The sequence below is a fragment of the Prunus avium genome, chromosome 2 (assembly GCF_965620075.1).
Source record: "Prunus avium chromosome 2, drPruAviu1.hap1.1, whole genome shotgun sequence".
Taxonomy (NCBI): domain Eukaryota; kingdom Viridiplantae; phylum Streptophyta; class Magnoliopsida; order Rosales; family Rosaceae; genus Prunus; species Prunus avium.
In genome coordinates this window covers 2,515,323-2,533,623 of record NC_142285.1, presented here as the reverse complement: position 1 = coordinate 2,533,623, position 18,301 = coordinate 2,515,323, and the positions used below count along the sequence as shown (strand labels likewise).

General features: G+C 33.8%; 2 protein-coding genes and 1 pseudogene across 4 annotated transcripts; 2 read left to right on the top strand and 1 right to left on the bottom strand.

Moving 5' to 3' along the window:
* Window positions 1-4,163: 4,163 nt before the first annotated feature.
* LOC110770917 (phenylacetaldehyde reductase-like) lies at window positions 4,164-8,722 on the top strand. Of its 2 annotated transcripts, none has more exons than XM_021975149.2 (6): window positions 4,164-4,323; window positions 6,810-6,979; window positions 7,068-7,259; window positions 7,657-7,819; window positions 8,058-8,244; window positions 8,346-8,722. In XM_021975149.2, exons 1-6 carry the CDS (start codon window positions 4,206-4,208, stop codon window positions 8,488-8,490), a joined length of 975 nt encoding a protein of 324 aa, XP_021830841.1. In that variant the 5' UTR covers window positions 4,164-4,205; the 3' UTR covers window positions 8,491-8,722. The 2 variants fall into 2 exon arrangements, with proteins under 2 accessions (XP_021830841.1, XP_021830842.1); XM_021975150.2 differs by having other exon boundaries at window positions 4,165-4,310.
* A 172-nt stretch (window positions 8,723-8,894) lies between these two features.
* Window positions 8,895-9,893, bottom strand: LOC110745781 (pentatricopeptide repeat-containing protein CRR2, chloroplastic pseudogene; annotated as a pseudogene).
* Window positions 9,894-15,692: 5,799 nt separating this feature from the next.
* LOC110770919 (phenylacetaldehyde reductase-like) lies at window positions 15,693-18,301 on the top strand. Of its 2 annotated transcripts, none has more exons than XM_021975153.2 (6): window positions 15,693-15,831; window positions 16,107-16,276; window positions 16,446-16,637; window positions 16,806-16,968; window positions 17,286-17,472; window positions 18,012-18,301. In XM_021975153.2, exons 1-6 carry the CDS (start codon window positions 15,714-15,716, stop codon window positions 18,163-18,165), a joined length of 984 nt encoding a protein of 327 aa, XP_021830845.1. In that variant the 5' UTR covers window positions 15,693-15,713; the 3' UTR covers window positions 18,166-18,301. The 2 variants fall into 2 exon arrangements, with proteins under 2 accessions (XP_021830845.1, XP_088104463.1); XM_088248337.1 differs by having other exon boundaries at window positions 18,009-18,301.

Sequence of the window (18,301 nt, the reverse complement as noted above, 5' to 3'; positions counted from 1 at the left end):
ACATCCACTCTAGCCAATTTAGCTAAACCCATGTTTGCAAAATTCATTTCAAATTTAAATTGACATATTCTAAGCTTCTATTGTGAATAATTTTACAATGTAATAAAAATGAATATTTACTGAAAAAACTAGCATGAATTCTTTCCAAGTTGGTGAAGTATTTCAATCAAAGACACCACTTGGAAAGATTCATTGATCTTCATGCCTTTAGCAAGAATCTCATGGATAATTTTCTAGAGTCTTCAACTTGTTTGACAACAAGTTTGGAATCTACCATCTTGAAATCCAGAAATCTACCTACAACAAATTTCTTGGATCCTGCATCTTTAGTTTTATATTTTTTCTCAAGAGATTCCCAAACTTCTCTAGCCGTCTTGAGTGCGCATAAACATCATATAGTGTGTCATCGAGGTCATTCAAGATATAGTTCCTGCACAAGAAATCAGATTGTGTCCATGCATCAATTGCAGTGACAGTCTCTCTGGTTGCAGGATTCTCATTCAATTTCTCATGCTTTTCAGCATGAGAGGTCTTACTTCCTGATGGTTCCATATTACTGTCTAAAGATTGATGGAGAACAATCATAATATAACCAAATAACAGAGTAAAAACAATACGAAATATATTATATATATATATATATATATATAATCAAATCAATACAACAATAGAATCAAATATAGAATACTGACTTAAATAAATGATAAAGTCTGATATCTCTTCATCCAACAGTTACAATAACTGTTTAAATAGATTCGAATTTCAGATAATGATTTTATCCGAAAATGAATTTCTAATTAATAAAAAAAAATAATAATTAATTTCAACAGAGGTCCAAGGCCCATCTTTTGATATATATATATATATATATATATATATATATATATAAATTAATAATTAATCAAATATATATATTCCAAGCCCAAACCAAGATCAAGCCCAACTTTGCCTCCACTAGGCCCATACCCTATTTAGTGTTTTAAAAGTGTTGGTGTTTATAAACCATGAAAGGAAACAACTCCCTTCCAATGTGGAACTAAGTGAAAGTGTATTTTCCTTTACAAACTCTAACAATTTCTATGTGGAGAAGCCTGCAAGATATGAAATAACAAGATTGTGTTTCTTTCTTCTTCAATGCTTTATGTGAAAAGGTTGTAGATGTTTCCAAGCTAGATAAGTTGGAAGCATATGCAGTGGTTACTCTATGTTTGCTTGAGAAATACTTCTTGTCTTCATTCTGCGGTCAGCATCTGAGTTGGTTAGGCAAATGCTCCGACGTTGCTTTTAGATCATTATATATGGCTCAATCTTCCTGTATGTAAGCACATCCACCTCCTTAGTGTTGCTTTACAAGTTTATCATGTGTAAATTTTCAGAATAACTATAAATAAATTAAAGTTCAAGCTGGATTTGTTTTACTTCACTATCTTCAAAGAAATCTTAGTTCAGGCACTCTTAGTATTTCTTGCAAACATTTTGAATCAGTTAAATAAGTGCTTCAGAAGTTTCCTGTCTAGAAGCTTCTAACTCAAGTAGCCGGTTAATATCATGTATCTCTTTTCGAAATCCATTTCGACTCATTTTGTTTTAAAATTTTGGAATTCCTGGAAAAACTGATTTGTTTAATCATTCCAACTCTGGGATGTCGATTGTAAATGAAGTGTTTGAGCCAAGGAGAATATGATGATCGATCCCTTCGTAGTAAAATAATGACTGCCAACATAGTTATCCTTTTTTCTTCTCAACTTAATAATATATTTTCTGTTTTCTGGTCAATGTTAATAATAAACATTGACTGCTAACACAATCTTCACTTTTCCTTCACAAACACAATAATATCTTTATTTCTATCTTTGATGAATCTTTATAATAAACAATGACTGCCATAACATAATTATTCTGAGCTGAAGACTGATGGTGACTCCATAGACCCTAATCTATCGCTGACATTTTAAATATAAAACACCAACTGAAGAACCAAAGCTTATTCTGAGCTTAGAGATATATAGACACAAAAAGAGAGGATGAGCAGAGGAAGGAAGGCGCTGTGTGTAACAGGAGCGTCTGGTTTGATAGCATCATGGCTGGTGTAGCTCTTATTACAAAGAGGTTATACTGTCAAAGTTGCTGAAGAATATATACAAGTCCCACATCGGAATCATGACTAAATAAAATCCAACATATAATGAATGGTTCCACTACCAATATCTCCGAGCCATTTTGTGATAAAACTCCATACGTATTGAACTTTGTAGGCCCCTTTTTTTTTTTTTTTTTTTTTTTTTTTTTTGAGAAATGAAATCCATTCATAGAATCAAAATAGCGTATATAGAGCAACACAATACAGTGGCCTCATAGAATCAAAATGGAAAATTCATTCATGCATGTAAACCCCATACCTATTAGGCTTTGTAGATGGTTAAGTTGGGGACAATATTAGTGTTGCTAGTAGTGGGCCACCAGCCCGTCTCTCTTAAATTAGTACCTACAATACTTTTTATTTTTTCATTATCAAAACTTCTAGCATATGTTAAACAGCTCTTTCAATAGTGATCACTTTCAAATTTTGGGTTTTGTATATTGTTTAGTTTTCAACTAGACTAAGAACTAGTTGGTGGCGCAGACCTTCCTAACACCAAGAAAATAAATAAATTCAGTTATCAAAGAGGGTAAAATATAGTGTTGCCCTTACTATGTTATATGATTTTAGTAATTAGACCAAATCACTCGTTCTTTTTATGTATGCCACAGATTATCCAAAGAAAACAGAACACCTACTCTCACTAGAGGGAGCAAAAGAAGGCTTCATTTGTTCAAAACAAATTTATTAGAAGAGGGATCTTTTGACTTTGTAGTTGATCGATGTGAAGGTGTTTTTCACACAGCATCTCCACTATTTTCATCCACTAACTCACACAAGGGCAGAGCTAGAATTGTAAAGTTGGGGGGGCCGAAATAGAAAATACAAGTATATCAAACATCTAAGAATTCAAGAGTTTTAGAGCTAAATATTTTTAATTTAGTCATCTCTAATTTGTTTTATAGAGGGAATTTTAACTTAAATTATAAGTGTTTATAACTAATTCTATATGTTATATATATAATATAATAGAGGAGAGATCAAAAATCTAAAGGGACTAGGGCCACTCCAGGTCTAGAAGTGGCTCATAGACACACAAGTGCTTCCTCCCTTAAACTAAATGGTCGCATATTTTGATAATTATGAAGAGAAGATGAGAGTGCAGTAGGTTTCTTGAATGGAAAGAGAAGAGTAATCTGACAATAGGATGTAGGGGAGTATGTGTTTTTCTAAAACTTAATATGAAGAGTGGTGGGGTGTGCGGGGTGTGTGTATAGATGTACTAGGGTTAAGTATAAAGTTGGATGACATTTTTTGTCTTTTTACACAATAATAAAACTTAAGAGCTTAATAATTTAAGTATTGTAGTGAACAAAAAAAAGTATGGAGTTTAAATAGAAAAACTCTAATTAAAAAGCTCAAGTTGGCATTGTGTTGCTTCACTATCTTTAAATTAATTCTCAATAATATTGTGTCTATTTTAATATTTGTTCAAACTATTGTGAATCAGTTAATTAATTAGTGCTCAAAACGATCTTCTCTACACAACTCTAACTTAGGAACCTTAGCCTGCCTCAGGCTGTCTGCTTGCTAAATGGCCAGACCTGAGGTGGCTCTCAAACTCTCAAAGTCGGGCCTGTAAATATAATACAACATTGTGTGTGACGAAATACATGGTCTGAAAATATGAAATATTTTAAGTTAGATGGAAAAATGGTAGTTGGTGGAAAGTGAAAGAAATGTGACAGAAAATGAAAATTAAAAGCTACGGCTACTAATCTTATCCCACGAATCAATGCACACAAAGATCTTCTGTAATGCACAGGTTCTTAAACTACAATAGGCAAATCTCCACCACATAAAAAGTACTTTTAATAAAATTGTAAAAAAATGATAACCACAATCGTTGTACTTATCATCTTTCCATTTTCTTGACCAAAAAAAAAAAAACATCTTTCCATTTTTGTCGTTGTTGAGAAGTCGCCGACTTGGACATCTTTAGTTGACTTTGCCTCCATGGACATTTTTGTCGTTGTTCAGCTCATTTCTCTCACCATAAAAGCCCACCAACACCATATATATTAATACTAAAAGCTTCACATATACAGAGAGAGAGAGAGAGAAGATGAGCAGAGAAGGGAAGGTGGTGTGTGTGACAGGAGCGTCTGGTTTCATAGCATCATGGCTGGTGAAGCTCTTATTACAACGCGGTTATATTGTCAAAGCCACGGTTCGTGACCCAAGTCAGTATTTATATCATTCCCTACTATTTTCTTTCTTCTTTTTTCTTCATTAAAATTTACTCATAATAATTTTCAATTTTTAAATAACATATAATGTTCATCATGATTCTTCAAATCAAGGTATATATTAACTACGGGTGCATGTTGGAAATAATATTTCCATTTTGGCATCACATATAATTGGATATGAAAATTTAAATTGTGAATAAACTTATGATTCAAAAAAATAAAAATAAAAAAAACTTATATTCAAATTGAAACTTGGAAAGTGTCCTAGAACTTTACTTTTTTGGTAAACTGGAGGGGATGAACCTCGAACACAACAACAACTAAAAAGAATCAAAACAAACTAATCTAGTTTTCGCTACACCAAGAATATCATCAAGGAAAAGTGAACCAATCCAAGCAGGAGCTTCATCAAAATAAAAGATACCTAGGTCTAAGTTGTAACTCCAGTTATTTCTGAAACGTATATTCAGAAAATTTTAATTCCCTATTCGAAATAACTTTACAATTTAATTTTAGTAAATATTCGGTGTGTGTTCTCGTATATAATACTGATACACCTGTTTCACTTATTCACAAGAGATTTGTGGTGCATGTAACAATCAGAGTACATAACATGTGAATGTGGGTGTTAGAAGTTAAGTCAAATTATTACACTTAGTGAATAGTGACCTTTCTAATTAACATCTAACTCTTATAAATCTTAAATGGTGAACTCTAAACTTAGTAAATGTGTTGTTGAGTTTTGTGTTGACATATTGTCACTTAAGCTTCTTCACCAACCAAACTACAAATTGAATATCATAGAAGCCACCGACCAGCAGAAGCAAAAAATAATAAAAATAATAAAAATCTTGGCCTATAATGGTATATGGAATGAACAACTGGATTCATAATGCTTTCGGGTATCACCAACACAACATATAGGTAAGTGATCATTGCCAATATGATAGTGAAACACATAGCGGTTGGCAAGAGCCACATAAGTAAAAGATGCTTTAGATAGGATCCGCTAGCAAGCAGAAGGGTTACTGTCATAGAAGCAAGAGAAAGACTTCTGATGACCAGGGTGCATAGCCTAACACTGCAGTTTCAACATAACATGGTTTTTCTTGGGAGCAACACACATCTCCTCGAATGTTATGGCTACAAGGGTATACTGATGCAATACTTTCCAAGCTGCAATACTCATGTGGCCATAGCCATCACCATGTCTTTTGTTCTACCGTCGTTTTTTGGTCGTCTTTTTTCCTTTTTGTAGTAGTGTATCATTAAAATTTGTGATGAAGTGGTCATCATCGACCGAACTAAAAATAATTAAGCTCACTTAATCAAAGTATATAAAAGGCTGAAGTACCATGACTTCCAATTGTAAATCTTAATGTGATGAGAGGAGAAGGATGAGCCAAGAAAGGAAGGTGGTGTGTGTCACAAGAGCATCTAGTTTCATAGGATCATGGCCTATCAAGCTCTTGCTAGAATGAGCTTATATTGTCAAAGCCAATGTCCGTGACCCAAGTCAGTATTTATATATTACATATTTCTTGACTGTTAGATTGTATGTTGCATATTAAATCTACCAACACATTTAATAAATGCAATCCAACATCAGTGATTAGAAATATGTAATCAATTATTAACTTAAATACTTATTGGAGAATAATCCTATATACATCCACTATACTTCATTTCTTCTCCCTTTCTCTCCCTAAACTTGGTATCAAACTAATTACCTGCTTGCTAATCATTTCTCTTTCAATATTTTTTTTAACAGTTTTTTTTTAAAAATTTTTTGAAAAGTACTGAGAACATGTTCGGTAACTTTTTTTTCTTAAATGATTTTCATTTTCAACTTCTTGGTTTTGATCAGATCAACAAAAACTTGTGAGTTTCGGTTTTTCATCTGTAATCATGTGATTAATGTTAGACAATTATGAATATGGGCTAATCTTGCAACACATGTCATCATCTAAATGTCTCTAACAAGTACCATGACAGAAAACCATTAGGTTCCAAAAACATAAGCTATCAAAGAAATGTGAGTGAACAATATTGTAGATCTATCATGCCAACAGTGTACAAGTTTTTTCCTCCACGCTCGTGACCAGCATAAATAGAGAGCACCCTAGTGTTGGCTAAGAACTTCTTATCTCGGCCATACATTAGAAGTGTTAGTGAGTTAATATGTACCATACATGCAATTCAATAGCTGAGATTATAAATCCTTAACTACCTTTAACATAAAATCCTTAATGGACCATCTCCCGATTATATTTATGTCAAAAACGTGGTTTTTAAATGTTTTGAGTTAATATTTTTACCATTAGGATATTTGTACTGGAAAGATAATAAGGTTAGAAAAGAACTTTGGATACAAACACAATATCATCACCCAATAAAAATAAATAAATAGAGCATATGTATGGAGTGGCCCTTTTGATGAACTAATTACTTTTGCATTTATGCCTATGATGCCACAGATGACCCAATGAAAACAGAACACTTATTGGCACTTGATGGGGCAAAAGAAAGGCTGCATTTGTTCCAAGCAGATTTGATAGAAGAAGGATCTTTTGACGCTGCAGTTGATGGATGTGAAGGTGTTTTTCATACAGCATCCCCTGTCCTATTTTCAGCCACTAACCCTCAGGTACTATATAATAGCATTCATCCCTTCACTTTCATTTCTTATAGAGTTCAAAACTGAAATGGTTCTTTTTTTGTCTACACAATCTCAGGAAGAATTAATTGACCCTGCAGTGAAGGGAACCCTTAATGTACTAAAATCGTGTGTAAAATTCGCTACCGTCAAGAGGGTAGTTTTAACATCTTCTACGGCTGCAGTCATTGTCAATGGAAGACCATTGACCCCTGATGTGGTGGTTGATGAAACATGGTTTTCAGATCCTCTTGTGTGTGAGAATTTGAAGGTAAGTGTGTAGGCTCCCATGCTTATTATCTTCTTCCAAGTTACATCTTTTATTCATGAAATTCATTATCATTTGTTATATTTACATGACATTAACTAGATTGAATTTGTCACCTTTACTAGTATCTGCATCCAATTATGTAGGAGATGAATAATTATCCTATCTTTCTTCTTTCCTTTTATTCTCCCCTGTTCTTCATTTGTTCTACAGAAGTAGCTTCCAAGTTTTTGTCCATCTTCTTGAGCACAATCTCAGTTGTTTTTCAGCCATAAAAATAAAATAAAAATAATAAATCAGTTGTTCATGTGATTCGTTGCATTGAGGTATGCTTAACATAAAACAAGGCAGGAAGTATATCTTGGTTTAGTACGAACTTCTTTCTCTTCTCTGTGTCCAGCAATGGTATGTTCTTTCAAAAACTTTAGCTGAGGAAGCTGCTTGGAAATTTGCTGAAGGAAATGGGATTGACTTGGTTACCATAAATCCACCCTATGTGATTGGTCCACTGTTACAACCAAGCCTTAATCTCACTGTGGAGGTGATTCTCAACCTCAAAAACGGTACACTTCAGCAACTATATATGATTTTTCCTTTTCAATCTTTGCTTGGTTAGAGCAGACTATGATGGAGAGTCAGAATTAACTTAGTTGAGGCAGCTAGCATAATTGTTAGAGTATTAGGTATGTTTATCTAATGTTAACGAAATGTTGGTTCAGGTAACAAAATAACATTTAAAGTTAGTCATTTGATGTTATATGATTCTTGTGATGCAAGTTTGTTTCTTTTCTATGCATGCAGATATTGAAGATGTAAACAGTTCAATTTATTCATGTAGTGATGTCAGAGATGTTGCCTCAGCTCATGTTCAAGCATTTGAGGTTCCTTCAGCTAATGGAAGATATTGTTTAGTTGGACATGTTACACCCATGGCCAAGGTTCTGAAGATTTTACATGAACTTCATCCCTCTCTGTGCCCACCCGAAAAGTAAGTTATAATTTGCAAAATGCCACAAATTGGAAATTTTCTTTTTCGAATATGACAAATTTCTAAGGGAAGGAAAGATTTATTTGTTTCATTGTTGGCAGATATGAGGAGGCCAATCCTTCTGAACCCACATATCAAGTATCACAGGAAAAAGCAAAAAGTTTGGGAGTTAATTTCCTTCCACTGGAAGTAAGTCTTAGGGACACTGTTGAAAGCCTCAAGGAGAAGGGCTTCCTCAAGGTTTGAATTATGCAACTGAAGGCAACTTGTTCATTACACAAGTTTATCCAAAGAGATTGTGAAAGTAATATTGTTAATGTTCAGACTTTCTAAATTTGTTTGCAGCATTTTCCCAATGTTCAGCTCGGTTGAAAATGAATTAAAATGAAGTGACTTTTCAATCTCTGGTGTACCAATCAAAAGTGTCTTTAATTATCTGTTTTATAATAACAATTTCTATTAACTTTTTCTTCATTGAGTTTTATCCTAATAACTTATGGCCTGCTTGAATTCAATGAAATGAAATGAAAGACTTTATTAATCCACAATCAGGGTTAAATCAGTGGTACAAAAAAGAGTATAGAGTTGGAAAATTACAATAACCACCATATGAATCATAAAATCAGAAAAATCATTTACTGATGAGGATTTCAAAGAACATGTATAATTTTTAACAGAGTGTTCCTATTATACAGTATACACCTTTTGGTATTTATGAGTCCGAATGCAACTGCTAATTTTTCACTATGGCCTAATGCTATTCGTTCCTTCTCTTCCTCATCAAGATCATGTAGGACAACTTTAGTTTGCGGCTTAAATCCTCTGTCCTTCATCTCTGTTGACAATTCAGCCAACAATGCATGGAGCTGCTCCATCTGTGGGTTAAACTCATCAACCGAAATGAATGAGTATATCTTCCTTTTAACTTCAATCCAACTCCGACCTGGGACCTTTTGTAGTTCTCGAGCTTCTAAAAGCTTCTTCACTCTTTTTACCTCATCCCACATCTTGGCTTCAGCATAAATATCAGCTAGTAGTACATAATTGCCAGCATTCCTAGGCTCAAGTTCAAATAGCCTTTTACTTGCTCTCTCCGCCACAACATTACAATGTATTCTACATGATCCAAGAAGAGCACCTCAAACTTTAGCACCTGGTTCAATCCAAATATCTTCTATGACTTTGGCTGCTTCATCGAACCGATTGGCACGACCAAGCAGATCCACCATACAAGCGTAGTGCTCAACGCTTGGATATATTCCATGTTCTTTTACCATAGAATTAAACAACATCTTCCCCTCTTCAACAAGACCTGCGTGACTACATGCGCCCAAGACACTAACGAATGAAATGGGACTCAATGATACTCCATGATAGACCATGTCTCCAAAAATTTGAATTGCCTTCTTTCAATATCCATGAACGCCATAACTTGAAATCAAAGAATTCCATGAAACAGCATCCTTCTTATTCATCATGCTGAAAACTCGTTCTCCCAAGTCAAGCCTACCGCATCTTGCATACATTGTGATAAGGGTACTCATAACTGGAAGGATTGAATCAAGACCTCTTCTGAGGATATATCCATGAAGGAATCTCCCCTGTTCCAGAGCAGTATGAGCTGCACAAGCTTGAAGCACACTAACCATTGTCACAGAATTGGGTAACAAATAAAAACAAGAAAAAGATAAAAATGACATGTGTTGATTCTAGAGGAAAGTGTAGAATAAACTAAAAAACTCACACCAGCAAACTCACAGACAACAAACAGACCAAACACCAAAGATGGCACGCAGATGAAACCCAAAGAAAATCAAGCAAGAAAACACTCACTCAAGAACTCACACAGACTCGGAAGAGAATAGAAGGAAGAAGACTCAAGGAGAAAACTGATAAGCCTTGTTCGATAATATTCAAACAGCAACAACAACTACTAATACAAGTAGAGGCCTAGAGACAAGAAAGCACACTTCCGACACCATGCCTAATACAAAATATATCCTACATAAAGCATGTGCATGCTTTTACAAAGTGAATAATAAGATATTAAAAGTGGCTTTGAATTCGGTGGACTTGGTTTAACTTTCAACAGAAAGAAGCTTAATGGGCCGCAAATTCAATAACAAATCACTTCGTTCAAATTCAACCTCAAGATTTTCAGAATCCGAAGCATGGTTTTCAATGTTTGACTGTCCAAATTATTTAAGATAAATAAATAACATTAATTAGTATCTATTAAGTAATTTATGAAATTAATTAAAATACTCAAATACTAATTATTCATTAAATAAAGAATAATTAAAACATAAATAATAATTAATATAATTAAATAAGGCTAAGATATTACTTAATTGCAAAGATTAAACTAAACAAACTAATTTTGTATAAAAACTAAAAAACAAAGTCAACAAAATAATTAATTACTATTTATTAAGTAATTTATGAAATTAGTAAAATATTTAAATACAAATTATTCACCACAGAAATAATAACTAAAACATAATTACTAATTAAAGTAATTAAAATGGACAAAGATATTACTTAATTAAAAAAAAGGAAACCATTTTGTACAGTATAGCGCGGCTATAGGGTTAAAATATTAATATATTTTAAAGAGCCGCGGCTGGACTTTTAAACTATTCAAAAGAAGCGGGTATAGCCGCGCGGCTATACTGTTAAGTATATACGAATATTTAAAGAGTACAGCCGCGCGGCTATACCCTTGAAATATTAATATCTTTTAAACGTATAGCCGCTCGGCTATACTCTTGAAATAGTAATATATTTTAACAGTATAGTCGAGCTGCTGGACTTTTAAAATATTCTAATATATTTAAATAGTATAACCACTCGACTATACTATTTAAATATTAATATCACTTTGTTATCATCACGAATTAGGTTTATCCTGTGAGATGCAGAGTTCAAAAATAAAGTCAATAAATAATCTTAACATTCAATGAATAAATCAATTACTTCATTAGCAAGGCTTCAATACTATATGATCTGAAGAGAAGTTAATCTAAAATCTTTTACTGAACAAATAAAAACAAGAAACAAGATAAAAATGACGTGCTGATCATTCAAGTGGAAAGAATAACTTGTAATATCAAACGTCAATTGAAATACCTGCTTAATAGGCCGTAAATTCAATAACAAATCACTTAGTTCTAATTCAACTTCAAGATTTTCAGAATCCGAAGCATGATTTTCAATGTTTGACTGACCAAATTATTTAAGATAAATAAATGTTCGGTTCATTTTTGCACATGATTTATCATGTTATTTACCTATTATTTTGAGTTAGTTCTTGACATTTTATAGCTTTTTACTTCCTTTTTGTGTTTTCTTAGATTTTACCTTGGTTAGATTGAAAATGAGCTAAAAGGGCATTATTGGTTTTAAATTCTGTTTTTGTTCATTTTCGTAGGTCAACTTCTTGGCCTGGGATCAACATGCTCTGGTGCTCGGATGAGGTGAAGATCTTCATGAAACTTGTTCCAATGGATGTTAACTACAACATATCCAAATTTGAGCTCCATTGGACAAGTATTGCCTATCCAACCAATCCAACATGTTACCACAGCTCTGGAAATCCGAAATTGTCCAGCTTTTACCTCCTTTGTGTCATCTTGATTCTTCTTGTTACCATAACACTTGGTAACAAGAAATTACCTTAGTAAATGAGATATTTTTTGAAGCAATTGGCATCTTTGTGAAGACAAGGCTTCATCCTTGCAAAGGGGACAAGGGCAAAGGCTTTAACTAAAGCATGAGTTTTATATTATTTCTTGGAGCTGGAATTGATGGGCAAAAGGCACTTGGGAGGCAATTTGAAGTGGGAGAGCTTCTTGAACGTGGGTAATCAAACTATTCTATCATTCTACACATTGGGAGCAGATTTTGGAGAGCTTGGAGCTAGGAGAAAGCGAAGGTGCAGCCAAGCAAAGTGGAGAAGAAAGCTTCCACCATTGAAGACCTTGAAGCTTTCACCATTTCCAAGGATGAATCATTGTTAGTGGTCAGTCAACTTAAAATAAACTATACATCTTTACTTGCTTAAGGTGCTGCACTCAACCAAAAGAAATGGAATTGAATAACAAAAGCAATGGAAGTGGTACGTGTGCATCAATTGAAGAATTAAAGAAGAGGAAGGCTGGCGGCAATGAGCAATTCCAATAATCCATAAATAGAGGTCTTTGCTGCAGCTTCAGACACCAAGCTCACAACCTTCTCTTGAGCTCTCTCTCCTTCCTCCAATTCTTCTAGTTCTAAATTTCTGTTTTAGTTTTATTTTATGGGGAACTAACTCCCTAGCTAAGGCTAGGGAGAAAGCTTTTAATATAAGTGTGTAATTTTTATTAGTTTGATCCAAACTTAAGCTTTAATGTGAATTTGTAGTTTTTGTTCAAATGGAATTTGTAGTTTTTTTTTTAATTAATTGATGAATGTTTGATAATCTATTTCATGGGTTCAATCATGTTTTTCCCATTGTGTAGTAAAAACTTTCATGCTTTTAAAAGAGAAGAGAATTACTAAAGATTAATAGAATTTTGATGAAGATTATTTTTTGATAGTTTGTTGCCAATGGTACAAGTTATGCTTAGAATACTTCTAAAGGAAATTAAAAAGAGCTTTAATTAATTTGAACAACTACAATGGAAAATATTTTGTGGATCAAATTATTAAGAGTTGCATGCTTATGTTAAAAGTGGAAACCCAATGCCTTAGTGTTTTAATCAATTAAACTTTCTCTAAATCAAATCTTGCATAAATCTACCTCTCAATCATACTTGTTCTTTTTCATCTCCGTTATTTTCTTTACACTGCTCTCTGTGGATACGACACTCGGACTTCCGAGCTACACTGCTATACGACACCTCCCTTGGGTTTTGCAAAAGTGGTGCAAACAATTCCAATTCACCAAATTAATCTATCCTTGATGTATGTTCTTCTTTGATTGATCACCTTTGAAAGCATGCTTCTTGAGGTTGTTGGGATTGTGTGTATCTTCATGTTTTCCTAAGCAATAAATGGATGAAGTAAGAATCATCTATGTGATTTGGTTTCTTGAATACCTAATGTAAACATCATGCTATTAGGATTCTTGTGATGTTCATATTCTCTTTGAGCTTAATGGATTTTTCTTGTAATTGAATCAAAGTACTAAGCACACCTAGATTCGGTTATAGGGAAGGCACAAGCATTGTAGCACTAGTACTGCACTTTACGTATATTAGAGAGAATCAATGCGTCTTGAGCCACTAGTACTGATCTTGATTGCGAACATCTTCATTAACACGTTTAGAGTTCATCACTTGAGTATCCATGAACATGGGTAGAATTGTTTAGGGTGGATTCCGAAACCCTAGTGTTTGTTACATTTTAATTCCACTTTTTGATAATTCATCTCTACCATTCTCATTTAAATTTAAAGTCCATTTACTTTCATGCAATAGAAATAGGTCACTTGAACCAAATCAAACCCCCCCCCCCCCCAATGTGTGTGTGAGTTGTGTGTTTGACACGTTATGTGTCTTGTTTACTGAATTTTGTTTGTTTTCGTAATTGTTTTGGACTTTTGGTCCGCGCTGTGTTCTTTCATTTTCTGTGCTGAATCCAACCGTATAAAGAACGTGAATTTTGGACAAACGGTTGGAAAGTTATAGGTCAAAAACTGGACAGAGGTCGAAACTGAAAAATAGAGAAAACGACTCTGTGCAAAAACGACCGGTCGCTTTTACCTGACGACCGGTCTCTCATCACGTCAAAATTTGAGTTTCGACTCTGCCCAAAAATGACCGGTCGCTTTTACATCACGACCGGTCTCCAGACACTGTTCACGCACTATTTTAGCGCTGTTCACAAGTGATAAAGTGGTGATAAAATGGTGATAGAAAATGTTGTTTGTGTTTTTCTTTAGTTTTCTTGTGTTGTTTCATTTCTTTTACACTTCTTTACTCATTTTTAGTTTCCATTTTGCATTTGTGTATTTGTGGTGTGTCAATTAAGTGTTCTTTACGTACTCAAATTAGAACTTATAGGAAGCCAACAAGTTCTTCGTGGGATCAACCCCGTACTTACATAATCTATACTTCTTTAGATTCGTGCACTTGCGGGTATTTTTAATTGGTTGTTTGCACATTAATTTGTGTCCTTTTAGGAATGCAAATTAATTATAATACTTAAATACTAATTATTCATTAAATAAAGAATAATTAAAACATAAATAATAGTTAATATAATTAAATAAGGTTAAAAAATGAAATCTAATCCTAAAATCTATAGAAAATTTAAAAATAAAATAAAAAAAGCATCGTAATCAACGTGCACCAACAACCCGCAGCCACCATCTTCTCCAAAATCATCTTGATTCTTGTGGTGCAAGATTCAAATGATTCTTGTGATGCAATTTTGTTTCTAATCTATGCGCAGATATACCAGATGTAACCGGTTCAAATTATTTGTCTACTCATGTTAGAGATGTTGCCTCTGCTCATGTTCAAGCATTTGAGGTTCCTTCAGCTACTGGAAGATATTGTTTAGTTGGACATGTTACACCCATGTCCAAGGCTCTCAAGATTTTACATGAACTTCATCCCACTTTTTGCCCACCTGAAAAGTAAGATATAATTTGCTAGTAGCGCTAGCTTATAACTATTCGTGCTTCTACAGAGAAGTATATAGGTTGATGTTTGGCTATCACATATAAAAGTATTTTTTTAAAACCAAATGTAGTGTATGAATATTAGATATTTATCACATATATTTATAATTTGCATATATTATATATATACATGTTTTCTTCACGTAAAACAGAAAAAGAGACTGAAAATTAAAACAAATTATAATGTAGCTTTTTTTTCTTTTTTTTGTTGTTGCTATTTTATTGCGTATGATTCTGCTCTTCTTCTTATTTTCCGTTTTCCATATGCTAGCAAAGAATTTTTCCTTTTGATTTTTTGCTTAGGGATGAATTAAGTTTATTATTGAAAGTCACCCATACTGTCGAATTTAGTATTAAGTTTTGCCCAATAAATTTTTGAAACCTAGAACCGCCATGTATACAAAGATCATTGCGACGCAAACCAACAAACTATGTTTACTGATGATTTATCTTCTCCAGTTGTGCTTTTAATCTATTCATTATTTTCTCCAAGTTATGCAAGATGTACCAAGCTCGTTTCTTTATACATTTTTTCATATATATAAAAACAAAAGATTTATGGATTCCATGTAATGCACAAGTTCTGCTGCACATGGTCAAATAATAAAATTGTAATGAAAAAAATATTACAGAATCAATCAACGACCCTACGTTGCGCACTTGTTCTTTGTATTTTTTCGTTCTTGAATTGGAAGACCTTTTTTAATAAAGTAATATATAGTCATCAACATCAATGTCTTACACCATAATAAAAGCACAAAATATAAAACTTCAGATCAGAGGTTACACAGAGAGAGAGAAGATGAGAGGAGGAAGGAAGGTGGTGTGTGTAACAGGAGCATCTGGTTTCATAGCATCATGGCTGGTGAAGCTCTTATTACAAAGAGGTTACATTGTCAAAGCCACTGTTCGTGACCCAAGTCAGTATTTTACCACTCTTTTTTTTTTTCTAAACTTGCTCTAATATACTTCAAAACAGGTATTGGAATAGTTTTCATTCTAAAACTTTTTGTTTTGATGACAACAATAAAAACTTCTGGGCTTTGATTGCTATTTTTCATTTATTTTTTGCTATTATCTTACTCAAACGCGTTTTGCGTCTATAAAATTTTTATCGGACATGAACTCTTATTTTCTTTTTGTATTTTCAATTAAACTATTGTTGTACTTATTTGTATATATGTGCATGCTACAGGTGATCCAAAGAAAACAGAACACTTACTCACACTTGATGGAGCAAACGAAAGGCTACATTTGTTTCAAGCAGATTTGTTAGTTGAAGGATCTTTTGACCTTGCAGTTGATGGATGTGAAGGTGTTTTCCATACAGCATCCCCTGTAATATTTTCTTCCACTGACCCCCAGGTTCATTCCTCCCACATATACTTCAAATACCATTCTTGTCTTGCCGATTGCTTAATTACATGAGTGTCGCCATTTGTGTATTTTCTCAGAGAATAAAATAAAACTTCCAAATGTTTTTGTTTTTTTTTAAATGTAAAAACTGCAATGATGCTTTTTCTCCACATCTCAGGAAGAATTACTATACCCTGCAGTGAAGGGCACACTAAATGTTCTGAAATCGTGCGTAAAATTCCCGACTGTCAAGAGGGTAGTTTTAACATCTTCAATGGCTTCAGTTCTGAACAATGGAAAACCTTTGACCCCTGATGTGGTAGTCGATGAAACATGGTTTTCAGATCCACTTGTTTGTGAGGATTTGGAGGTATGCAATTTATTCTTTTGTTACAAGTATATATGGATCCAATTTTGTGCATCATGATGTTCAAGATGTCCAAGTAGTTGCCTTCAAAATTGCTTTAACGGCTCAGTTTGTTTTAAGTCAATGAATTTTATTCAAATCAAGAACTACCTTTTCTTTCCATATGTCCAGGCATGGTATTTTCTTTCAAAAACTTTAGCTGAGGAGGCTGCTTGGAAATTTGCTAAAGGAAATGGGATTGACTTGGTTACACTAAATCCAGCATATGTGATTGGTCCACTCTTGCAGCCAACTCTTAATGCCACTGTGGAAATGGTTCTGAATCTCCAAAATGGTACACTTAGGCAAAACTATCTTTTTCTCTTGCTGCAGGCCAGTTTCTAACAACCAAAACTTTATTGATTTTATAAGTAGCTAGGAATGTCTATTGAAAACTAATATCTAATTGTTGCTTGCAAACATAACAAATAAAATTTAAAGTTTTAAGTCATTTGAGAACAAAATTAATTCGTCCATAGCTTCTACAATTGCAGTTGCATAGTGAATTAAGGCAATTAACTACTTTTTGAATGCTTTAGATGATTCTTGTGATGCGCTAACAATCGATTGTATTTTTTTTATTTTTTTGTTTTCTGTTTGTTTTCCATGCAGTTATGCAGGACGCAAACAAAACAAATTATATATCTACTGATGTTAGAGATGTTGCCTACGCCCATATACAAGCATTTGAAGTTCCTTCAGCTAATGGAAGATACTGTTTAGTTGGACATGTTACACCCGTTTTCGAGGCTTTGGAGATTTTACAACAACTTCATCCCATTTTTTGCCCACCTAAAAAGTAAGTTATGCTTGCCAAATGCCACAATTTGGGGATATTGTCATTAATCAAGTTTTACTTATCCCACATCTCTCCATTAATGCTCGTTTGGTGGCTCTGAATGGACAAGATCAGGAGTGAACCTAGTCTCGTCTCATACAACCCAGGAGATGACTTGTAGCTTCTCCCATTTAATAAGTGTAGTCCGGATTGTTAATTAAGTTCATTAAACATAAAACTTTAAAAAGTTAATAGTTCATTTTAATTGGTCTTGTCTTGTCTAGCCCTAGAAACTTTTTTTTTTATTTTTTATACAAGCGATGGTCTAAACTACAAGGGGAGGGGGGGTTTCTTACACACACTACCAGGGTGTTATGGGGATTCAAACTTGAGACCAATACTGATCTGCAAGTCAAAGCCCTTTCTCACTTGGTATAGCCTTATAAAATACTGCTTTGGATCAAATTCCTATTTTCCTATAAGTTAAATATATACATCACCGGTGAAATACAATGTGGCAAATTTCTAAGGGAAATATTCGTTTCTTTCCTTGACAGCAGATTTGAGGATGGCAGTCCTTCTGAACCCACGTTTCAAGTATCGCAGGAAAAAGCAAAAAGCATGGGAGTTAGTTTCCTTCCATTGGAAGTAAGTCTTAGGGACACTGTTGAAAGTCTCAAGGAGAAGGGCTTCCTCAAGATAGAAACTTCCTAATTTACTGCACAAGGTGGTCACATTTTGGCATTTTGTAGTCTGTCTTCTGCTAAACTCCAAAGAGATGATGAAATTAGTTTTGTTCTTGTTCAGACTGTTCTCATTGACTACGCAAGTTCTTAGAAAGTTGCTTTCA